The sequence below is a fragment of the Podarcis muralis genome, chromosome 16 (assembly GCF_964188315.1).
Source record: "Podarcis muralis chromosome 16, rPodMur119.hap1.1, whole genome shotgun sequence".
Taxonomy (NCBI): Eukaryota; Metazoa; Chordata; class Lepidosauria; order Squamata; family Lacertidae; genus Podarcis; species Podarcis muralis.
In genome coordinates, this window is record NC_135670.1 from 21,613,957 (window position 1) to 21,639,101 (window position 25,145).

A 25,145-nucleotide genomic window follows, 5' to 3' on the forward strand; every position below is an offset into this window, starting at 1 on the left:
CAGAAGAAATCCCTAGTGAATTCAGTATGGGCTTACTCATGGGTAAACGGGATTAGGATTTGCAGCCTTGGTCTGTTGCAGAAAAGCAAGCAATAAAGTTTTGCGTATGTGGTTCATAAAGACCACAGTGGACATTTAAAGCGCATCTAACGGACATTTAAAGCGCCTGATTTCTCCTAAAGAATTATGGGAACTGTAGTCCGTTAAGGATGCTGAAATTCTAGCTCCGTGAGGTGGAAACTACAGTTCCCATGCTGGGAATCATATATGCTTTGAATGTATTTTGGAGATTGTAGATCCGTGTGCGGAAAACTACGCTTCTCTGATTTATTTTTTAAAAATAATAATAATAAAGGAAGGCATGCGCTTTAAATGTGCGCTGGATCTTCCATATACTTTCTATATATGGTGTGGATCTGCCCTGACACACGATTGTGGGGAAAGCTTTCATGGGCCAGAGCCCATTTCATCAAATGCTTGCGTTTAAAACTAACAAATAAACGAGGCGCTCTAACTGAACCCGGAGGTTCTTCCTCAAGACAAGAGATCAGCTGATCTAAACTTTTTATCTCTAAAGAACCTGGCGTCCCAGCAGTGAGTGGCAGAGAATAGCCAGCCACTCCTGGAGCGCTTGCTAGGGAGAAGAGGCGGGGCTTAATGGATGTCCCGCCTCCGATCACCGGGGCCCCGCCCATTCGACGCACGTGGCTCCCTGCCTTCCTGGATCCGGAGTGACTTCTTCGGCCGGGAGGTTGTTGGGGGCGCTTCTCTCATGGCTCCTGCCCAGGCCACGGGGCGGCGGAGGAAAAGGCAGCGCCGGTGCAAGGATCGGGACTTGGACGAGCAGCAGGTCAGTGGGAGACCCCCTCCCTTCGCAGGTGCCGGGGCTTAAGGCAAGGATCGGAAGCCTGGGGCCACTATATAGTGGTACCTCGGGTTACATACGCTTCAGGTTAAATACGCTTCAGGTTACAGACTCCGCTAACCCAGAAATAGTACCTCGGGTTAAAAACTTTGCTTCAGGATGAGAACATAAATTGTGCTCCGGCAGCGCGGCAGCAGCAGGAGGCCCCATTAGCTAAAGTGGTACCTCAGGTTAAGAACAGTTTCAGGTTAAGAACGGACCTTCGGAACGAACTAAGTTCTTAACCCGAGGTACCACTGTATAGTGGCTTGTCGGACTAGGACCTGGTAAGCCAGGGTCCAAATCCCCACTCAGCCTAGCCTGCCTCGCAGGGTTGTTGTGAGGATGAAATGAGGCGAGGTAGAGCCATTCTTGGAGGAGAAGTTGGGACAAGCAACCCTTTGCCCAAAACAAAGAAAACAGCTCTTCAGCCTAACCTACCAGCCCTGAGTGCTCACTGGAAGGACAGATCCTGAAGCTGAGGCTCCAATACTTTGGCCACCTTAGGAGAAGAGAAGACTCCCTGGGAAAGACCCTGATGTTGGGAAAGATGGAGGGCACAAGGAGAAGGGGACGACAGAGGACGAGATGGTTGGACAGTGTTCTCGAAGCTACCAACATGAGTTTGACCAAGCTGCGGGAGGCAGTGAAAGACAGGAGTGCCTGGCGTGCTCTGGTCCATGGGGTCACAAAGAGTCGGACACGACTAAACAACAACAACAACAACCTCTCGGGGTTGTTGTGAGGATAATACAGGGTAGAGAAAACACTGGGTTGTAGCCCACACAGGGTTGGTTCTTCTTGTTGCTGCTCTGTATTCAAACTCTCTCTTGTTTTCTTTTTTGGTGTGGTTCAAAGGACTATGAGATGCCGGTTCCAGCTTTTCCGGCATCGGATTGCACTTCTGATGTTGAGCTAGACACCCAGGAAATGGTTCGGGCCCAGAACAAGAAAAAGAAGAAATCAGGAGGCTTTCAGTCTATGGGTGAGTGAGGGAGGGCGTTTTTAATGTTACAAAATTGGCTGTTCTTGTACGCTAGCAGGGGCCAGAACAAAGTTTGTGGCGGCCCGCAGCAAAGTGCCCTCCACTGTCCAAGGTGCGTTGGCCTATTTATTGATTTAATTTCTATGCCGCTTTATATTTTTAAGAAAAATCTCAGAGTGGTTTACAGCATATTAAATCAACAAAACATAAACAGAACAATCTTAAGAAAGTCAAATATAAAATATACAGTCAAAGCAACATAACAGAAAACTAAAATATTATCTTAAAGATTTCAAAATGGAACAAATGTAGTTGTGGCGATGTAGTGAGGAAGGGATTTTGCCTCAACACTAATGTTAATTAATTTTGTTTATAATTATTGTGCTTTGAGGGCTGTTGAAAGAGAAGGCAAATGAGGGGCAATGCTAGAGAATGAGAGACCATTTGCTGAAATGCACCGAAATTGGCTAAGCACTGCTGAAAATGTTCATTTAAAAACTGAATAGTTTTAGTTCCGATGAGCTGAAAACACTATATCTAATCTCTGTAGCTGATTATCATCCCCTCAGTGCTCACCTGATGATTGGAGCATCCTATTCTATGGGGTTTTGCTGATAGTGATCAAAGGCTATGCCCATACGCCAGAGGCAAATGAGTACACCAAATTCTTTTGGCGTGTTGACTTCCAGTGAGCCATATTCAGAAGTATTACTTGGCAAGGCACGCTATAGATGCAGATAAGGGATTGCATTATAAGGTTTTTGTACGGGTCGTGGGCAGCAGGGTTCTGGATCAGGCCAAAGGCCCATCTGGTCCAGCGTCCTCCATGCCCTGCGCTCCAGATTTGAAAATAATGGTGAATTTCAATTATCTGTTTTCTCCCTTAGGTCTGGGCTACCCTGTGTTCAAAGGGATCATGAAGAAAGGGTACAAAATACCGACTCCCATCCAGAGGAAGGTGAGGACCCAGGAAATGCCATGCTGGATCGGAAATCAAGGGTCCATCTAAGCCGGTCTCTTCATTTTTGCTTTAGAAATACTCTGTGCATTTCAGGGGGTTGGACTAGATGACCCTCAGGGTCCCTTCCAACCCTACAATTCTACGATTTTATGAAAGGTCCCCAAGGGTCATCTACTCCCAACCCCCTACAATGCAGGAATGTCAACTGAAGCATCTGTGAAAAATGGCTATCCAACCTCTGTTTAAAAATGAAGGAGAGTCCACTACTTTCCAAGGGAGGCTGTTCCTCTGTCAAAGAGCTCTTAGTGTCAGAAAGTTCTTTGTGATGTTTAGGGGCAATCCAGCCAGATGGGCGGGGTATAAATATTTGACACCTCCCTTTCCATGGAGGCGCAGATTGCAGCTATAACAAAGGCAGCATTTTTTCACCTAAGCTAAGCAGTTGGCTCCTTACCTCTCTCGCCCTGACCTAGCCACTGTGATCCACGCGACGGTCACCTCCAGACTGGATTATTGTAACTCACTCTACATGGGGCTGCCCTTGAGACTGACCCAGAAACTCCAGCGGGTGCAGAATCCCACAGCGAGACTCCTTACGGGGTCCTCTCTGCAGGATCACATTCACCCAGTGCTATACCAGCTGCACTGGCTCCCGGTGGAGTACAGGATCAGGTTTAAGCTTTGAAGCCCTATACAGCCTAGGACCCTCGTACCTACGGGACCGCCTCTCCTGGTATGTCCCACAGAGGACCTTACAGTCTTCAAACAAAAATATCCTGGAGCTCCCAGGCCACAGGGAGGTTAGGCTGGCCTCAGCCAGAGCCAGGGCTTTTTCAGCTGTGGCCCCGATCTGGTGGAACGCTCTGTCACAAGAGACTAGGGCCCTGCGGGACCTGACATCTTTCCACAGGGCCTGCAAGACAGAGCTGTTCCACCAGGCCTTTGGCCAAGGCACAGCCTGACCCCCTCTTTTGGTAATCCTCACAGAACTTTAGCCCAATGGTTGCCATTAATTTGATTTTGAATTGATTTTAGAATGCTGTGTTACTTTTATTGTTGTTAGCTGCTCTGTCCCCGGCTTCAGCTGGGGAGGGTGGGATATAAATAAAATATTATTATTATTATTATTATTAGTCGGAATCTCCTTTCTTACAACATGAACTCATTGGTGCTAGTCCTATCCTATGGAGCAGGAGTAAAAAAAAAGCCTGTTCCACCTTCCAACTCTACAATATTATGAAATTTTATTCAGATCTCTCTCTCTCTCTCTCTCTCTCTCTCTCTCTCTCTCTCTCTCTCGGCTTCCTTCCCCTCACCTCACCCCAAAATCTGCAATATGGGGGCAATCAAGTTGTTTTTTCATCATTACCTTCATGACATTTTGCGTGTAAATTGGTTGTGTGTTTCCTAGGCCCCATCCTAACTCTACGTTGTAGTTAAGGGTTCTGAGAGTTGTGAGGAGATTCCTCATCCTCTCTGTGCAGTTCGCACAGTCCCTGACTTCAGGTTTGCTGCTGTCGTTCGATTTTCCCTGCCTCCACTCTGAATCGGCTTCGTTTTGCAGACCATCCCCGTGATCCTGGACGGCAAAGATGTGGTGGCGATGGCGAGGACGGGCAGCGGAAAGACGGCCTGTTTCCTCATCCCCATGTTTGAGAAGCTGAAGGTGCACAGTGCCAAGACGGGGGCACGGGCTCTTATCCTCTCTCCCACCAGAGAGCTTGCCTTGCAGACCCTCAAGTTCACCAAGGAGGTAAGCCAAAGGTGGGTGGAGGGAAGGCTGAGTCTTTAAAGCCTTTAAATCATTCTGCTTATGGAATAGTTACTTGACTCTTCTTTGTGACTCCCTGCACATATTACCGTATTTTTCGCTCTATAAGACGCACCCGACCATAAGACGTCCCTAGTTTTACAGGAGGAGAACAAGGGGGAAAAAATTCTCTCCCTCTCTGCACAGCGTCTCTCCAGCAAAGCCGGAGGAGAAATGGAAGGGGCTCTTCAGCATTGAAGAGGCACTGTGCAGAGAGGGAAAGCTGCGCAGCACCTCTCCAGCGAGGCGAAGTCAGAACAGCAAGAGGGATCGGTGCGCACCGATCCCTCTTGCTCTCCTGGCTTTAGCGATAGCTGCACAGCCTGCACTCACTCCATAAGACGCACACACATTTCCCCTTGCTTTTTAGGAGGGGAAAAGTGTGTCTTATAGAGCGAAAAATACGGTACATGTTTTCTGTTTATGAATTTTGAAACAGTTTGATAGTGTTATATGAATCTTGTCAATATATTATACGCCTTGATGTGGTTCAGATGGGACTCAAGAGTGGCAGAAACAGTTTTGGTCGCGTAGAAGCCTTTGTGCTAGCTGCAATTTAGGCAGTGCTTTATTCCATTCCCCCCACAATTCCTTACTTGTTAATTCCCACATATAGCTACGCACCAGGCAAAAACATTCCTCTTCTCTCAGGCCTTTGGCTAATAAGCCAATCTACGGTCTTTTAAATAGTGGTTTTTGGGGTTGTTGTTTTTGTTTGTTACTGTGCTATTTATTTTTGCGTTTTTATATTGTTAACTGTCCTGGGATCCTCGGGTGAAGAGTGGTATAGAAATTTAATAAATAATAATAATACCAATGTAAAATGAATGTTCATATCCGTGTTGTTTCACGGGAAAAAAGAATCTGCTTGCAACCCTGTTCGCTTGGGAAATTGTGGGAGTTTTTTTTGAGTTGCAGTTTCATTTTTTAAAAAAAATAATGGAGCAGTTATCCCAGCATATCATCAAGCCCCTGGTTTTCTTTTGGTTATTAGACAGCTGGAAGGATATATTGGGACCAAATGCAAGTTTTTGACTGTTGTTTTTTTTTTACTCTCCCCCCCCCCCCCCAGCTTGGCCGATACACAGGCCTGAAAACTGCCCTGATCCTTGGAGGAGACAAGTAAGTTTGACATTAAAAACACTCACACAAAGATTTTTGACCTGCCCCATGTTTAGGCCTCACAGGAAGTCACATTGTTGAAGAACCAAGGCCGCATTCACAACATATGTTTGAAGCGCTATAATGCCACTTGAAACATTCACGGCTTCCCCCAAGGAATCCTGGGAACTGTAGTTCGTTATGGGTGCTGAGTAGTTAAGAGATCCCCCATTCCCTTACACAGAGCTACAGTTCCCAGAGAAGGATTGATTGTTAAACCATTCTGGAAGTTGTAGCTCTGGGAGGGGGAATAAGGGTTTCCTAACAACTCTTGGCCTGAGCAAACTACAACTCCCAGAATCCTTGGGGGTGGGGAGTAATGACTGTTTAAAGTAGTATCATATGCTTTAAACTTATGGTGTGACTGTGGCCTTGAGGTCCATCTGAATCAGCATTGTAACTCATCCCCCTGCCTTCCCAGGGAGTGAGCCTTCCATAAAGTTGATTGCTGACTAGGAAATCTAAATAAAGAAAAATAAATATCCAGTGTTGGTGCTTAAAAGTGCCGTTGAAGCAATACATTTTGTTTCTGAAGTTGGGGACCATATGATGTTAAGCAGGCAAGCCATTGTCCTTTCTAACATCCATATTGTTATATGTAATAATTTTTAATTTTTTAAAAAAAGACATGACATAAGATCCAAGCGTGGCAGTCAAAGTTAGGCGCAAAGGGGGGCAGGGAGGTTTTCCTGCTTTCTCTAAAACTAAATTTGCCTTCTACCTCTCCTCTCCTCCAGGATGGAAGATCAGTTTGCAGCTCTGCATGAAAACCCTGATATGTAAGTCCAGTGCTTTTTTTCTGGGGGGACGCAGTGGGACTCATACCCCTAAATGTTTTGCGAATCTTCATACTTTTGTCCATTTACTGTCTTTATTTTCCCCGATTTGAACTATAGAATGGGGATTTTCTTGGGTCAAAATGAGAGTACCCCTAAACATTTTTTAAAAGAAAAAAAGCATTGTGTGAGTCTAAAAACTTGGGCTGGTGACTAGGAAACAAGGGGCTTGTTTTAACAGGCTTCCTGGGTGCCCCTTGCATTAATCCTGATGCCTCTCCCATAACCAGGTTTCGTATAAGCCCATTTCAATCTGCTGGGCTGGCACAGGTACAATGCAGTATTCTTTCTGAACTTGTAAGAAAACCCTGCAGCCACTGTGTCCTTTGCTTGCCTCCCACAGAATCATTGCAACTCCTGGCCGGCTGATGCATGTGGCCATAGAGATGAAACTCAAGCTGCAGAGTGTGGAATATGTGGTCTTTGACGAAGCAGACAGGTGAGTTCCTGGCCACTTGGGGGAGCGCCTATTTTCCTAGGCAGGAGATCAGGCCACAGCATTCAGAAACAGGAACATAGGAAGCCAGCTTCTGCTGAGGCAGGCCTTCGATCCATCTGGGTCAATATTGTCTACTCTGATTGGCAGCGGCTGTCCAAGATTTTGGATGGGAAATCTTTCCCAGTTTTACCTGGAGATGCCATTGGAATAGAACTAGGGATCCTCTGCATGCAAGGCAGATGCTCTAACCACTGAACTTCCCTTCCCTTATGCTGAGTCAGCCTCCTGGTCCATCTAGCTCAATATTCTCCACACTGACTGGCAGCAGCTCTCCTGGATTTGTAGACTTGGAAGGGACCACGAGGGTCATCTAGCCCAACCCCTTGCAAACTTTTTGCCCAACGTGGGGCTAGAACCTACAGCCCTGGGATTCAGAGTCTCACACTCTACCGACTGAGCTATCAAGAATTTCAGAGAAGGATTTCTGCTAGTCCTGCCTGGAGATGACAGGGATTGAACCTGGGACCTTCTGCAAGCAAAGCAGATGTCCTGCCTCTGAGCGGTGTTGCTTGGTTCTTCCATTTAGGGAAGCGAAGCCTGGTGGCAGTTTTGGCTTTTTCAGTTGTGTATTCTTGGTGGTGTGTGTACCCCATGTGGAAAAGGAACTTCTGAGCCAAAACCATTCAAATTCCAAGATTAGCTGGCTGGGGTTGATGGGACTTGTAGTCCAAAATATCTGTAGATTTGATGAAGGCTACCCTTTAAAACTGGGATGCTTGGTCTAAACCACAGAGCCTAGGACTTGCCAATCAGAAGGTCGGCGGTTCGAATCCCCGCGAGGGGGTGAGCTCCCATTGTTTGGTCCCTGCTCCTGCCCACCTAGCAGTTCAAAAGCATGTCAAAGTGCAAGTAGATAAATAGGCACCACTCCAGCAGGAAGGTAAACGGCGTTTCTGTGCGCTGCTCTGGTTCGCCAGAAGCATTTTAGTCATGCTGGCCACATGACCCGGAAGCTGTCCGCAGACAAACGCCGGTTCCCTCGGCCTATAGAGCAAGATGAGTGCCGCAACCCCAGAGTCGTCCACTACTGGACCTAATGGTCAGGGGTACCTTTACCTTTACCTTTTACCCTTTAAAACTATATAGGTTTTCTTTTTAATGAAGTACCTTTTGTCTTTGTGAGATATATATGTTGCCATGGAATTCCTTCCATAGTGTGTGGCTTTTTAAAAATTAAACTTCGGTTTGCAAGATATTCTTATAGCTTCTCATCCCAGCCCTTTCCCTGTTCTTCAACCATCTTTGTACAGTGGTACCTCGGGTTACAGACGCTTCAGGTTACAGACTCCACTAACCCAGAAATAGTACATCGGGTTAAGAACTTTGCTTCAGGATGAGAACAGAAATCGTGCTCCGGCGGCACGGCAGCAGCAGGAGGCCCCATTAGCAAAAGTGGTACCTCAGGTTAAGAACAGTTTCAGGTTAAGAATGAATTAAGTTCTTAACCAGAGGTACCACCGTATTGGAAACCAGAAACTTCTTCCAGGGTAGCGCCACTCTGGAATTCTAAGAAAGCAAAAAAATAATAAAAATATCTGTTTTAATGTTGCTATAAACTGCCCTGGTGGTTTGTGACTGGAAGATGTAGAAATACTTTGATCAATAAACACACAGCAAACAACTTTCCAAAATAGGTAACAGAAGAACACTTCGTTGTTGTTTTTTTAAAAAAAGGATTCCCTGTGGGTGCTCTGAAGTGCTACAGTCCTGGGGAGGGGGCTGTACCACGTGCATGGACAGGGCTGTACCATGTCTGTAAGCCAGGCATTTGCTTGGCTGAATCTTGTTGCATATTTTTTCAGATCCTCTGCCCTGCCGCTTGTTCTTCTCCTGTTTGCTTTCTGTGTCTCCTCAAAACGCCTCTTCCCGCTTACCTTGCCAGGCTCTTTGAGATGGGCTTTGCAGAGCAGCTGCAGGAGATCATCTCGAGGCTGCCCGAGAACCGCCAGACCGTTCTCTTCTCTGCCACCCTGCCGAAACTTCTCGTGGAGTTTGCTCGAGCTGGTAAGGAGACGGACCTGGTCTCGGGTGCCGCCTTTGCGTACCGGAGGCCCGATCTCACAGTTCCCCGGAGAGGGGGATTGACCATGAAACCACTCTGGAAACCGTAGCTCTGTGACGGGAATAGGGAGGTCTCTTAGCACCCTTCGCAAACAGCATTTCCTGGGATTCATGACTGTTCTTAGTGTACAGAGAGTCCTTTTAAATAAATCCCCCGGTCCCATTGATCTAGATTGCTGAGAGCATCTGGAAAATACCTTTATCCTCATTCCAGTGAGATGTAGCCAGGGTGGATAAAACTCAATCATCATCATCATCAGATTCTTTTTTATTTGAATCAGATTCTTTTTTATTTGAATCAGATTCTTTTTTATTTGAATTGAATTTTTTTAAAAAAAATGCTTTTGGAGGAAAAATCTTTCTAAAGATAGTTTTCTATTTAAGTTGCATTATAGTCCATAGGCTATATTCATTTTTTTTTCTTTTAATAAAAATATTTTTAAAATATTAAAAAAATGAATATTGTCCAAAGGCAATAAGGGTTTGTTTTAAGTTTTTCATGTGTGCTAAAACTCAGTCTGGTGTTGTTGTTGTTTTAAAAAAGTTTAACTACATCAGTTAACAAACATGGATACATATGCTCTAATGTTATTGTTTTAGTTAAATAATTTTTTAAAATTGTTATTAAGGAAATGATTATTTTTCTCCTTCCAATAAAGTACAGCAGAAAAGTTGTCCTAATATAATCAGTTAACTTATTAAACCTCACAATAATTTCATAATTATCAGTATAACCAATCAGTAATTTCTGATATAACTGTAAAAACTACTCTGAAAACTTATTATTCCAAAAATGAAACCTTCATCTGGTTGTAAATATTAAGATTATACCAGCAAGAACGAGGCTTTCTGTAAAAAAATGATTTAAATCTTACTGACTAGTGATTTAAATCGTGATGTAAATCAATTTGATTTAGATCAAATCCACCCTGCTGAGAACATCTGGAAAATCCAGAGCGAGCTGTAGCTTCATATTCTCTTCCCTCTGCCCACACTTCCTTTCCACAGGTCTTACAGAGCCAGTGTTGATCCGACTGGATGTGGAATCCAAGCTGAGCGAGCAGCTCAAGGTAAGCAGGAAGTATGGTTATCTTGGAAGGGGCAGTTTGGGGAAGGGGAGGAGTTTGGCATTGGAATCTGCCGAAATTGGGGAGTGCGGCACACGTGGCCGTTCGTATGGCTTCCCTGCTGCTGCTCCTCTAGTCTGCTTGAGCCAGCTTGGCAGTTGTGCTAACTCAGGGGTTTCGGAACCTCTGCCTCAGTGACCACCTGCGGCCCTTGAGAGCTCTCTCGGGTATTACTTGCTTGGCTGGAGTGTGCCCTTAATATTGCTCCTCCCTTGCCTGAATGGAGGATAGAGAGGAAGCTATATTTTTGTGTGTCTGCCCAGTATTAATGGGCAGGGAGTTCCAAAAATGCAGGCTTTGCCGTACTGAAGGATCATTATTATTATTTTTCGGCACTTGTAAAAAATGCCAGTTTTCATCCTTGAGTTTGGGGTTTGTTTGTGTGTGTGTGTGTGTGTGTAGGGAACAAATGAGGTTTTAAAATGGCGGCTTTAAACAACAGTGGAGGTCTGAATAAAGCAGGGATGGAGGAGCACAGAAGATAATACAGGGGCTTGAAGTAGCTGTGAGGAGATGGTAGGTTTGGGGGGGATGTAATGGGGCAGGGTGGGGGGCTGGCAAGCAGTGGGTAAATGGGGGTCATAGCTGTCAACTTTTCCCTTTTCTTGTGAGGAATCCTATTTGGAATAAGGGAATTTCCCTTTTAAAAAGGGAAACGTTGGCCGCTGTGGTAGGGGTTGGTGAGCAATGGCAGCAGCCCATGTGTGTGTATCTAACTACAGTGGTACCTCGGGTTACATACGCTTCAGGTTACAGACTCCGCGAACCCGGAAATATTACCTCGGGTTAAGAACTTTACTTCAGGATGAGAACAGAAATCGTGCTCGGGTGGCGCGGCAGCAGCGGGAGGCCCCATTAGCTAAAGTGGTGCTTCAGGTTAAGAACAGTTTCAGGTTAAGAACGGACCTCCGGAACGAATTAAGTACTTAACCTGAGGTACCACTGTATATCCTAAGATGCAAGGAGGCATAAAAAGCTGCCTTATACCAGATTAGGTTGACTTTGAGTGGTTAGTCTCAGGGCAATTTTTCTAGAAAAAGAGGCTGACCATGAATGCCTCCCTTGTCCTCTTATCATAGCAATGATCCTGGAACTGAGTTTCGGTGAGTTCTGGCTGGGGAAAAAGCCCTGGTTCAGCCAATCTGTCACCCTCATGTTGTCAAAAATGTCTTATTGTGGAGAGGGTGTCAGACTGGCGAAGACTGGGCTAGAAAACTCAGCAGGCACCAACACTGACAATTAAACACCTAATCATCCTCACAGCTGTCATTCTATCACGTGCGTGCTGATGACAAGCCAGCCCTCCTGCTGTACCTGCTGAGGACGGTCGTACGACCGCAGGACCAGACGATTGTCTTTGTGGCCACGAAACATCATACAGAATATCTGAAAGAGGTATGCGGCTTTGTTGAGTTTTGTGTCATTGGCGGCATTCACATGGCGATTCACACCATTTTTGCTGCTGTCGGCAAGATCCTTACTAATGATTTCAGGTCGGTAGGCATATTATCCTCTAATAAACAGGACTAACATGTGGCTGAGTCTCCACATAACCCCTGTCATATTTGATGGTTATGTTTTTAAGGTTTCCTTTAAAAGTTGGATTGTCTACACAGGACAGGAACGGGTTGTTGTAGTTGTCTCCTGCCTTTTCCCCCAGACTCTAGGCGGCTTACAGATAAAATAGAAACAAGTCAAAACTATGGGGTGGGGGGAGTCATTGAAAAGTTATTAAACACTAATAAAATAAAACTATCTGTCTCTTTATATATACACAATAGGCCCACAACTTACACACATGCGCTTTAGGCACATGGCAAAAAAAAGGAAAGAATAGAAAAGGGATAGAGTTTCAGGGAAAATGATTTTGGCAATCCTCACCCATCATTGAAACCAAGGTGTTTTGACTGCACACGATTTTGGCTTTAGGCGCAGTCCCCAAAACATAGCCCCCGCCTAAGTTGCAGGCTTATTGTATGTACATGCAAAATATCTATTAAAAACACAGACATTTACAATAAAAGCATCACGGCAGCAAAATGATTTTTCTTCGAAACGATGAGGACTAGAAACTTGCCGGGTGTTTAAAGAAAAGGGTGAAGAAGTTCTAAAGCTCCATTCCCAATTTCAGTTCAGGACACCTGGGGAACTCGAGTGATACTTTTGATTTCTCCTTACTTACTGACCTTCAGTTTGCTTCCTCTCACTGCTGCTCCTGCAGCTGTTGACAGCCCAGGGTGTGAACTGCACGCATGTCTACAGCTCCCTGGACCAGACAGCCCGGAAGATCAATGTGGGCAAGTTCATCCATGGCAAATGCTCAGTGCTGATCGTCACTGACTTGGCCGCCCGGGGCATCGACATCCCTCTCCTGGACAACGTCATCAACTACAGCTTCCCGGCCAAAGCCAAACTCTTCCTGCACCGTGTCGGTGAGTTCTTGAGGTCCGGCACCTTTTGCAGCTTAAGTTGTGAAAGCTGTCTTAAGTCGGTTCATCTAGGCCAGCATCTTAAGGGTCTGGGTGCAGAGGTGGGAGGAACAACAGATTGGGGATTAAAGCATACACTTTGCATGGTGTTTTATGAGTGTTCCACCCCTCATTGGCTACTGTCAAGCAGGAACTGGAAGTGCCTGTCAAACTGCATAGGGACTGGGACCCTTTGACTGCAACACATGTGGCTCTGTAGCTGTTCAGCTTTGCCCAAATGGTCACTCTTTTTTACAGCACTGGTTGGAGATTCAAGCTTAGAAGACAGGTTAAACAAACCTTTTGTGTCATCCAACATTTCTCTTCTCTGTTTTGCTCTCTTCAGGCAGAGTGGCCCGGGCAGGAAGAAGTGGTACGGCTTACTCCCTGGTGGCGCCGGATGAGACCCCCTATGTTTTTGACTTGCACCTCTTCCTAGGCCGGCCCCTCGTCCTTGCCAACCCTCACGAGAAGCCCACAGGTAGGTCTGCCCTCGTTAGGTGGCAATAATTAGCAGGCGTGCCCTTGGGAATTGATTTTTCTTTATTGCAAGTATAATAGATTGGTCAAAAAATGTTGCTGCCGCAATTGCTCACAGGGCTATCATGCAATGTGTTGCATGTTTTATTCCTTTGTTCTGTTACATTTTGCAAATTTATAAACCTCTTTATCCCCTGAGGCCATCAAAGCAGTATACAACACAGTTAAAAGAAGACAAAATGCAAATTCTCACAATTGAAAGCGCTTCTGCAAATTCTAAAAACAGTAGAACCATCCTTACAGCTGTGCAATTAGTTAGTATTTCATAAATAACTAGGTCATATTCTTAAACAAAAACGTCTTCAGTAGACTCCTCAATATCGTGATGTTGGATGCCTTCTTAATTTCTGTGGGAAGCTGATTCCAGAGGGCTGGAGCTGCAACACTAAAAGCCTGGTTTTTACACAAACTGGGCACACTACTGGGGCATATGATACTCAGCAGTGCTCCATCTAAGGAAAGCAGTTCCCGGGTGTGGATATATGGGGCGAGGTGGTCCCTTAGGTAACCTAGTCCCAAGGTTACAAAAGCCTGCTGGATCAGGTTGGTGGTCCATCTAGTCCAGAATCCTGTTCTCACAGTGGCCACCCAGATGACTAGAGAAAATCTGCAGTCAGCAGGCCCTGAACCCAAGAGTGCTTTCCCTGCCTGCTGTTCCAGCAACTGCTATTCAGAAGCATTACTCACCTTAACCTTCGTGGTTAGTAGCCATCAAAAGTTCTCTCCTCCACAAATTGGTCTAATGCTCTTTCAAAGGTTGGTGGCCATCACTTTGGGAGAGAGTTTTAGCTATGCAGGAAGTTTACCTGTCTTTTACCTGTCCTGAATCTTCCCATGTTTGTTGGAAGCCCCTGAGTTTCTAGTATTACGAAAGCAAGAGAGAACCTTTTCCTCTCTCCAAAGCATCGTCTGGAACTAACACAACCGGAGCTGGTCTTGCCACTTTCTCCTTTCCCCTCCCAATTTTATACACCATTTTCCTCCTTTTTATGACTCCTGCACTTGATGAACGACCTCATTATACCCTTGCATTACATTTTTGGTTGCATGCTACACAAAATCAGCAGGATGTATGCATAAAATTTTGGGATGGGGGGGAAAAAAGGTCCCCCCCCCCCCAGCAATATCAAGGTGAATACCTGGGGAAAGCATATTCCACAGCTGTGGCACCACCACCAAGAAGGCCCTTCTATGATAGCCACCCATTCCTCTGGCAGGGGCCCTGAAACAGCTCCCTGACTGCTTCACTTTCCCCCCTTTCAGACACAGATGGCATCTTTGGCCGTGTCCCCCAGAGCATCATCGACGACGAGGAGAGCCTGCTGCAGACGGACCACGAGCGCTCGTTGGATCTGCAGAGCCTCCGGCGAGTCTCTGACAATGCCCAGAAGCAGTACCTGAAGTCGCGGCCTGCTCCGTCGCCCGAGTCCATTAAGAGGGTCAAGGAAATGGACTTCACCCTGCTGGGCATCCACCCCTTGTTCAGTGAGTGGCTTACTAAAAAATAATAATTTTATTATTTAAACATCTTGGAGGTCCCAGGCCACAGAGAGGTTAGGCTGGCCTCAGCCAGAGCCAGGGCTTTTTCGGCTGTGGCCCCGATCTGGTGGAACGCTCTGTCACAAGAGACCAGGGCCCTGCGGGACTTGACATCTTTCCGCAGGGCCTGCAAGACAGAGCTGTTCCACCAGGCCTTTGGCCAGGGCACAGCCTGACTCCCTCCTTTGGCAATCTTCACAGAACTCTAGCCCAATGGTTGCCATCAATTTGATTTGAATTAATTTTAGAATGAAATGATTTTAGAATGTTGTATTATTTTATTGTTGTTAGCTGCTCTGAGCCCGGCTTCGGCTGGGGAGAGCGGGATATAAATAAACATCATCATCATCATCATCATCATCATTATTATTATTATTATTATTATTATTATTATTATTATTATCCTACCCATCTGGCTGAGTTGCCCCATTCCTAGTCTGCTGCTGCTGCTGCTGCACCACACGGGGGTAACCTTTCCCTCCCTGCTTTGTGTCCCCGAAGGTCTTCGCTTTGAGGGGGAAGAGATGGAGCGGCTGAAATTCGTGGACAGCATCAAAAGTTACCGTTCCAAGGCGGTGAGTGTCGCGAGGGACCCCTAACAGCAGACCCCGTGCCTCTTGGCATTAAGGGAGCCCTGGCACACGCCTGGTGAAGCTGCACGCCGGCGCCAGGGCAGGGTTCGATTCTGCTTTGCCCTGACGAACGTCACCACCCCCCTACCCTGCTGTTGTTTCTAGACCATCTTTGAAATCAACGCCACCAACAAGACTCTGGCCAGCGACGTCATGCGGGCCAAACGTAACCGGGACCGCCAGCTCATTGACCGGCACCAGCGGAAGCAGCAGGAGAGGCTCTCCTTGGCGGCGGAGAAAGTCCAACGTCTTGCTGTGCCGGCGACCGCAGAGCAAGACCCAGAGGAAGAGGAGGAACGCATTCAGGTAGGGATGCGGTGGGGCTGGTGGGCTTCCTCTCGGCTTCAGGACAGACTGGGGAACCCGTATCCTTGCAATGCTACCCTTGGAAGTCTGTGGCTACCCTTGGATGCCTGTTCTGGAGGCTCCAACTGGAGCAAAACGCTGGACTACTAGTGTGGACAGACATATTGCCAGCACATGACTCTGGTGCCCCAACATCTGCACTGGCTGCCCATAAGCTACTGGGACAGGTTCAGGGTTCTTGCATTCTTTTTCAAGGCCCTGAACAACTCTGGTCCAGGACACCTGATTAAAATTCCTTTAATCCATGCCAGATCACGGAGGTCATTGAGGGAGCTGCTGTTAGTGGTCTCTCAAGGCTTGGATACATGGCTTATATCCACCAGGATCCGAGCTTGTGGTCAAGCAGTGTATAAATTGTTTAAATAAATTTCACAGTAGGAAAATCTGGATTCCATAACTTCTGAACCTTAATGCTAATCTGCTGACCGTGGTGAGGGTCTGAGAGCTACTTTAAGATGGTGACAGTCCCACCACCACCACCACCATCATCACCACCACCATCTCCTCCAGTGGTTGGAAATCAGAAGCTACACCTGACGTTGACTTTTAAAAATTATTTTTAAAGGTGGTGGGGGTTGTTGTTGTTGTTGTATAAACGGCCTCGGCCCAGTATACCTGAAGGAGCGGCTCCACCCCCATCGTTCTGCCCAGACACTGAGGTCCAGCGCTGAGGGCCTTCTGGCGGTTCCCTCACTGCAAGAATTAAAGTTACAGGGAATCAGGCAGAGGGCCTTCTCAGTAGTGGCACCTGCCCTGTGGAACGCCCTCCCATCAGATGTCAAAGAGAAAAACAACTACCAGACTTTTAGAAGACATCTGAAGGCAGCCCTGTTTAGGGAAGCTTTTAATGTGTAATAGGTTATTGTATTTTAATATTCTGTTGGAAGCCGCCCAGAGTGGTTGGGGAAACCCAGCCAGATGGGTGGGGTATAAATAATAAATTATTATGATGATTTTACCAACACAATTTTAACAGGACAAAACAATCCTTTCCCACCCCTTAGAGGAGACAAGGGGAGTTTATAGTAAAATTTTAAAAACAAGAAATCCAAAAACATTAATTGGTCAGTACAGCCCATCAAGAAGCATCACGGTTCTAGTCCTCAATGTTAGTAGCAGACGGAGAGTTTTGTAAGCTGCTGAGAGATGTGTTTGCTTTCTTCTCAAGATGGTGATGTTTGCCTTCTGTGCAGCACGCGAGCACTCGCCTGTTGAAGACGGGGGATGGCGGCCCCCTCAATATTGGGGGGTGGGCTCGGACCCGTCCCAAAATATTGATGGGGCCAAAGCCCCTTTGTCCCCTATGGTTGGCGCCCCTGGTGGTGTGCTTGGGGAAAGCGCAGGCCCGATGGCACCCTCTCTGGGAGTAATGCAGAACCACAGAGAACCACAAACCCAGTGGAACTGGCCCGCCTTCCTGAATATCGAGGGTTGCTGACCGTTCTTAACATTTTCACACACACCCCAGGATGTTTTCTCCAGCGTGGTGGGAAGGAAGCGGAAGCAGCCCCTGGATGGAAAGGACAACGGGAAGAAGCAGAGGCTGGTGACGCAGCAGCAAGGAGAGTTCTACATCCCATACCGGCCGAAGGACTTTGAGAGCGAACGAGGGTAGGTGGCAGCAGTGGGAGAACGCAAGCGGCCAAAATTGTGGGAACCTTTTGGGGAAAGTGTATTTCCGAGTTTTGATGGCTCATAACGCCTGATCGGCTCTCTAAACACCCGTGCTCACTGGCTACATTCAAATGAAGGAAATCTGCTGCATATCATCAACGTAAGCAAGTCGTGCTTCCTTTTTCTGGTTATTTGGCTATAACTTTTGATAGAATACAGATAATTGAACAAACTTTGTTGCATTATATTTTTTTATTTTTCTTTATTTTTTACCAACAACCAAAAGCCAACAGTGGAAACCCCCAGGCGGCTGATACATTGAGTATACATAATCAATAATAACATATTCAAATCCACCATATGTACAATTCTATATACATTAACACTTTTCGCTCCACAAGGTTTATTTCACTTTGTTGCATTACATTCTTCGTTAAATTATCTTTCCATTGATATATAATTTTATGGTGTTACTCAAAATAGGAAAAAGTGGTGTTGTGAGCCATCAAACCTCAGAAATACACTTTTCCCAAAAGGTTTCCACAATTTTGGCTGCTAGCGTAATCTCCAGTCCGAAGGGTCCTAGCTCAGTGGTAAAGCATGAGAATATAGGGTAGGATTTCTAGGTTAGAGACCAGGAGAGTTAAGAGACGATAGAATACAAATTATGCATGGTGTGCAGAAAGGGGATAGAGCAATGTGTTCCTCCTTCTCTCTTGTCCCGGGGTCAAGATTCCTATTTGGGCATCTGGCTTGGCTGGTGTGGGAACAGGATGCTGGACTAGATGGGCCATTGGCCTAATTCTGCAGGGCTCTGCTCTGCTTGTGTTCTCACAGGATGCCGTCTCTCTATACTGAGCTTGGTATTGTCTTCACAGACTGGGAGCAGCTGCCCAAGGTTTCAGACAGGGGAGCCTTTCCCTGTCCTTACCTGGAGGTGCCAAGGATTGAACCTCTGGCGTTCTTCATTCAAAGCAGGTGTTCTGCTGCAGAGCTGCGGCTCTTCTCCCAAGCAGAAGACCTTCGGCTGCAGAAAGTCCTAGGTTTGACCCAATGGCCCCTCCCGTTAAAAGGCTCCAGGTGATGGAGAGAGACCTGTCTCCACCTGGGACACTAGAGAGCTCCTGGCAGTCAGAGCAGACAGCTTTGAGATGAACGGGCAAGTGGTTTGACCCGGGGTACAACTGGTGGCTTTTCTTCCTGACCTCGGCCTCTTCTCAATGCCCAGGTTGTGCATCAGTGGGGAAGGCACGGCGTTCGAGCAACAGGCTTCCGGAGCCGTCCTTGACCTGATGGGCGACGAGAATCGGAACATGAGCAACAGCAAGCAGCTCTTGAAATGGTGAGTGGGGCTCATAATCAAAGGGGTTTGCGTGGCTGTTCTGTTTTGTTTTTGTAAGTGTGGCAGGGCGGGAGAAATGTAACCGTTCAAAAACCCTTTTCGTCAATGGAGGGCTCAAATTGATATTTGATTGACTGAATTTGTGTATGGTGGATTTATGTCTCTCCCCCCACCCCCAGAAGCCCGGGGTGGAAAATGCACCCACAACTGAAAACCAAATCAGTCATCCTAGAACATTCTAGAAACATTCCTTCATTCCTTGATCTCAGGGTTCTTGAGCCACAGCCATGGGCACCACAGCACCTTCAAACACATATTTGATGCCTCCCACATTGAATGTGGTTGTGCAGGGCTTGGTTATGGAGGTTTTCCTGTTTGTAGGTTTTTTTTAACCTTACTTTTTTATTTATTTCATTTATATCCCACCTTTCCTCCAGGGAGCTCAAAGTAGCCTAGATACTCCCCCCCCCCCCCCCATTTTATCCTCACAACAATGTCCCTGTGAGGTAGGTTAGGCTGAGAGATGACTGGCCCAAGATCACCCAGTGAGCTTCATGCCTGAGTGGGGATTCGAACCCTGCTCTCCTAGGGTCCTAGTCCGACATACTAACCACTACACCATATTAAATCTTGGGGGGGGGGGAGATATAGGTATTCTGCCTATTTGTGGGGAGGAGAGTGGTGGCGAGCACTTCCAGTTTCTGTGCCATGAAAGGGGTATTTTGTGGTGCCCACAACAGTTCCTTAGATTTTCAAATGGGACTTTGGGCACCTAACAGCTTGGAGTAGGAGCTGTGCTGTACAGCGAGCTTATTCTACATAAGATCATTATATAGCCCAAACAGCACCATCTGGATGGTATTGGCAGGTTTCTAAGATTTTCATAAATAAAATTTTTAGCTGGGGGAAATCCTGACAAAACAGCTTACTTGAGGACTCCACTTGCTTACGGAAAACGTCTGGCTGTTCAGAGGGTAGGGGGAGAAAAACAGGTGTGTGTGTGTGTGTGTGTGTGTGTGTGTGTGTGTGTGTAATGGAGTATTCTGGATAAGGGCCTGGCTGGCTGCAGGAGAACCCCCACAATGCACCTTCTTGTCTCAGATCTCATTTGGTAATCTCTACAGTGAAGTCGATGCTATATCGCAGCAAGGACATCACAATGTCTGTGTGCACGCACATGTGTGCACAATCACCACTATTCTCAAATGACCTTGAATGGTTTTATCGTTTATTATCATTAGGTTTCCAAGGTTTGGCATGGGCGGATAACCTTTAACGGTAACCTATTACTTCAGTGAAAGCTTGATTAACAACAAACATCGTCTTATACTTCCCATAATGAGCTACTAATAATAAATTTGGTGGGCTGTTGGGGGGGGAAAACACACAAGGCCATCTGTTGATACATAAAACATTAGCCTGGGTTTCCAGTCAGCCTTTGCTAGGTTGCTCTGAAGCTGCTTGTGTGCCATTATGCGTTTGTAGCCAGGATTGTGACGGCCTAAGCACTCTCAGCACCCTGAACAAACAGCTCCCACAATTCTTTTGAGGGGAAGCCATGACTGTTTAGAGCGGTATTGCACCGCTTTCAATGTATGGCATGAATGGGGCCTATCTTAAGATGCACATCAACTGATAGTTAGTGTATCCATAATGCAAACTGATGGTGGCTTCTTCTTTTTTCTTAGTATTATTCATAGTTAATTATTTTCTTTTTAAAATTTCCCTTCTATTTTTTTATTTGCTAGTACAAATTCTTGTTTCAAAGGGGTGAGCAGTTCCAAAGTTCACTCCTTTGAATGACAGGAGTGGGACCCGAAAGCAAGGGTTGGGGAGACCCTTCAGATGTTGCAATTGCCCTCATAGCTGTCAACGTTTTCCTTATTTTAAGGGAAATTCCCTTATTCCGAATAGGATTCCTTGCAAGAAAAGGGAAAAGTTGACAGCTATGATTGCCCTCCCAACGCCCGCTGAGGTTGCTGGGAGTTGGAGTCCCAGCGACATCTTGAGGGAGCACCAGGCCTAACTGTTCCTGCCCTAAAAGACTTTCCATCAGTTCAACCAACAGGTGGTGGTCAATTTTTTTTATTAAATCTGTATAACCACCGTTCATCCGCAGATCTCGGGGTGGCTCACAACACAAATGTACAAGATGAAAACACAAAATACATAATCAAAACAAGAACAGAAAAACCCACAATTCAATAAAACCTGCTCCCCGCCCCCAACAGTCCCTTCCCCACAAACACATTTAAAGGACATCAGATGTCAATTGGTCAAAGGTCTGGCTGAAGAGGAATGTTTTTGCCTGGTCCCTAAAAGTGTCTAATGAAGGTGCCAGCCAAACCTTCTTGGGGAGAGCATTTTGCTCTACAGTGGTACCTCGGGTTACAGACACTTCAAGTTACAGATGCTTCAGGTTACAGACTCCGCTAACCCAGAAATAGTACCTTGGGTTAAGAACTTTGCTTCAGGATGAGAACAGAAATCGTGCAGCGGCAGCAGGAGGCCCCATTAACTAAAGTGGTACCTCAGGTTAAGAACCGTTTCAGGTTAAGAACGGACCTCCGGAACAAATTAAGTTCTTAACCCAAGCTACCACTGTATTTGCGTCTCTCTCTCCTCTTCTCCAGGGATCGCAAAAGGAAGAGGTTTGTGGGGCAGACGGGCCAGGAGAATAAGAAGAAGATCCGAACGGAAAGTGGTGCCTATATCAGCAGCTCCTACAAAGGCAACCTGTATCCTTCCAGCTGCAAATGGCTCCATGGTAGGGCATGCAGTGGATGCCAGGTCCATCCCTGGCAGGGCCAGGGGAAGAATCCACGTCTGAAATCCTGGGCAGCTGCTGCCAGTCAGTGAAGACAACACTGAGCTAGAGTGACCAATGGCCCGAATCAGTATAAGGCAGCTTCCTATAGCATTCCTGTGTCGTACAGAAGGGTGGAAAGGGCGAACAGATAGGGGCCACGTAGCTGTTGGTTTGGGGGCAGAGGAAATGAGCCCGGAGAATAGATTATAGAGGCGATAGTCCTCTTCTTCGGAAGCCGAAGCACTGTCATATCGAAGAGGGCAGTGGCTTGTTCTGTACTGGATTATAGCAGGGTAAATTTCAGTTGAAAGAGAGGAGAAACTTAATGTCGAGAGAAGTTTGGCAGGGGCAGCAGTTCCCCACAAGACTTGCAAAAGAGTTGCTGCTGCCCTCTTGAGCTCCTCAAGCACACACTGGGAAGCCATCTACTCTTTTGATGAGGTTGGGGAGAAAGGGTGCCTGGTGAGCAAAGCAGCCTATGGTCCATATAGGTGCACTGCGTGGAAAGAGTATTGATTGTGTGGTTTCCTGACCTCGCGTACCCCAGCTACGATAAATGGAAAAAGAAGAACAAGATAGACGATCAGGATTCGGACTCAGATCGGGAAGGAGAGCGCAGAGCCGGGAAGAAGCGGAAAGGCAGGGGTGAGTGTTTTCCCAGGGAGGGGACATGGTATAGGAGTGGTTTCCCCTGGCTGCCTCTGAAGTGGTGCACAAGGCAAAGGGGGATGAATTGTGTGTGTGTAGTTTCCCCTGGCTCCCTCTTACAACTTAAGAGTCTATTTCAGCATCCCTAAAGAAAAGGTATTATGGATGGTATTTCCTTCACACTACCACTTTTGGCAGGAGGTGGAAAATAGACCCATCTTTTAAGGTAGAAATCAAAACATTTTGCTCTTGGAAGAGGTTGTCGTGTTGGCGTATGAAGAAACATGTTTGAGGCATGGTTGTTCTTCAAGCCTTCTGGGAATCCTAACAGCAGCTTGTGAACCTAATAATAATAACAACAATAATAATACTACAGTGGACACTTGGGTTGCGAACGTGCACATTCGCAACTTGCAGCGGCGCATCTGCGCACACGTGGGTTGCAATTCGGCACTTCTGCGCATGCACAAAGCTCAGTTTACCGCTTTTGCGCATGCGCAACCGCCAAAACCCGGAAGTACCCTGTTCCGGTACTTCCAGGTTTCGGCAGGTCCGTAACCCAAAAAAAACGCAACCTGAAGTGTCTGTAAAATGAGGTATGACTGTAATTTATTATTTATACTCCACCCATCTGGTCTGGGCGGCTCCCAACAGAATTAAAATCACATTAAAACATCAAACATTAAAAACTTCCCTATATAGGACTACCTTCAGATGTCTTCTAAAGGTTATGTAGTTACTCATCTCCTTGACATCTGAAGGGAGGGCGTTCCACAGGGCAGGCGCCACTACTGAGAAGGCCCTCTGCCTGGTTCCCTGTAGCTTCACTTCCTGCAGTGAGGGAACCACCAAAAGGCCCTTGGAGCTGGACCTCAGTGTCTGGGTAGAACGGTGGGGGTGGAGACGCTCCTTCAGGTATACTGGGCCGAGGCCGTTTAGAGCTTTAAAGGTCAGCGCCAACACTTTGAATTGTTCTCGGAAACATAATGGGAGCCAATGTAGGTCTTTCAGGACCGGTGTTATATGGTCTCGGTGGCCACTCCATACCTACAGTGACCAGAACGTCACACACGTTGCATTCTTACTGTACTTCAACGGAATAATAATGCACACACTTGTGATTCCTTCTGCAGGTGCCCACCCTGCCCCAGCTTCCCACGGCAGCCGCGGCCCCCAGCAGGGGAAGGTCCGCTCCGAGCTGAAAACCAAGCAGCAGATCTTGAGGCAACGGAAGAAGGCAGCCAAACAGCGCTTCCTGCAGAGCGGCAGCTTGAAGCGCCTGAAGTCGCGCAACCGGCAGCGGGTGCAAGAGATGCGCCAGACGGCCTTTGGGCGCGGGGCAGCCAAGAAGGGCAAGATGCGGAAGAGGATGTAGGCGGGGGCAAAGCCGGTGCGAGCTGGCTTCCGAGAGCTCCGCCGACAACCGTCATTTATTTGCTGTGTAAACTCTGGGGAAGATTAAAAGCACCCTTTTACCAAGCTTCTAGGAGCGTTCCTCTCTCCCTCCTACCTTTTCTGTTAATCGGTTTGGATCGATGCCATCTTCCACCCCCAAACCTTCCTCTACTGTACCCTCAGCTGCTGCCCTGAATTTGAATCTGGGCTGGGCTGAACATTTATCCTGAGGGTCTCCCCCACCCTCACCTGTTCTCTGTCAGTTACTGAGCCCCCCCCCCCAAAAAAAATCACCACTGAAAAATTAACAAAGAGGAGACAGTGGGCTGCATCTGACGTGCATTTTCACATGTGCAATTTCAACCATGCACCAGGCTGGAACGGCACAAATTAGATCTGTGCAAAGCGAAGAGCTTAAAAGCTCTGTTCGCACGGGGGTCCGTTTGGAGCTACCTGGAGCAGAAAGAGCTTTTAAGCTCTCCGCCTCGCTCGGGGGCAGGGGGGAAGGCTTGCTCAGTGCACCAGCTCTTGGATGCATATGTGACAACCAGCACGAGCATCCATAGCCTCCTGGGGCTTTGCGCACCTTGCCCCCACGAGCAACCCTAAGCAGACCCAGCTCAAAGAGAGCTTTGAAGTTCTCAGCCTCGCTTGCTTTAGGCAAGGTCTGCTTAGCAGGCTGGCTCTGGGGGTTCTCTCTTTCTGCCCCTTGCCCACAATCCACTGGGGCGGCTCCAGGGGTTTGGGTATACGTGATTTTCACCTATGTGCAGAACCCTTAGGAGCAAACTGCTGTGGAAGAAGTGCTCATCCTGTATATGTTTAGTTCTAATCGGAATGCACCTGTTGCGGAATGCAGGTGGCGCTGTGGTCTAAACCATTGAGCCTCTTGGGCTTGCCAATCAGAAGGTCAGTAGTTCGAATCCCCGTGACGGCGTGAGTTCCCGTTGCTCTGTCCCAGCTCCTGCCAACCTAGCAGTTTGAAAGCACAACAGTGCAAGTAGATAAATAGGTACTGCTGCGGCAGGAAGGTAAATGGCGTTTCTGTGCGCTCTGGCTTTCGTCACGGTGTCCCATTGCACTAGAAGTGGTTTTGTCATACTGGCCACATGACCTGGAAAGCTGTCTGTGGACAAATGCCGGCTCCCTCGGCCTGAAAAGCGAGATGAGCGCCACAACCCCATAGTTACCTTTGACTAGACTTAACCATCCAGGGATCCTTTACCTTTTTACCTTAGTCCCACTCAGAATGCACCTGTTGGAATTGACGGAGCTTGCCATCTGGCGTCTGTTAATGTCAATGGGTTGTCTCCAATGTAGCGCCATAGCAAAGTCACCTAGCTTTATACTTTCTCTGCTGGCGAAATGGTTTTGTGCCAACAGAACAGAGACTGCCTGAGCAAGAGGACCAGCGATTTGAGCAACGGGTTATGCAATCCATTGTACAG

The 25,145-nt window shown here is 47.1% G+C and overlaps 2 protein-coding genes across 3 annotated transcripts in view; one reads left to right on the plus strand and one right to left on the minus strand.

Moving 5' to 3' along the window:
* CFAP73 (cilia and flagella associated protein 73) overlaps positions 1-25,145 on the minus strand; it is a 37,262-nt gene that overhangs the window by 3,651 nt on the left and 8,466 nt on the right. The window lies entirely within an intron of this gene.
* On the plus strand, positions 647-23,782 carry DDX54 (DEAD-box helicase 54). Its single transcript, XM_028710917.2, has 20 exons — positions 647-850; positions 1,763-1,889; positions 2,777-2,847; positions 4,415-4,603; positions 5,733-5,782; positions 6,559-6,600; positions 7,001-7,096; positions 9,039-9,160; positions 10,226-10,287; positions 11,608-11,739; positions 12,566-12,776; positions 13,159-13,293; positions 14,616-14,837; positions 15,393-15,466; positions 15,629-15,829; positions 17,358-17,500; positions 18,732-18,845; positions 21,479-21,583; positions 22,202-22,299; positions 23,436-23,782. Exons 1-20 carry the CDS (start codon positions 662-664, stop codon positions 23,675-23,677), a joined length of 2,625 nt encoding a protein of 874 aa, XP_028566750.2. The 5' UTR covers positions 647-661; the 3' UTR covers positions 23,678-23,782.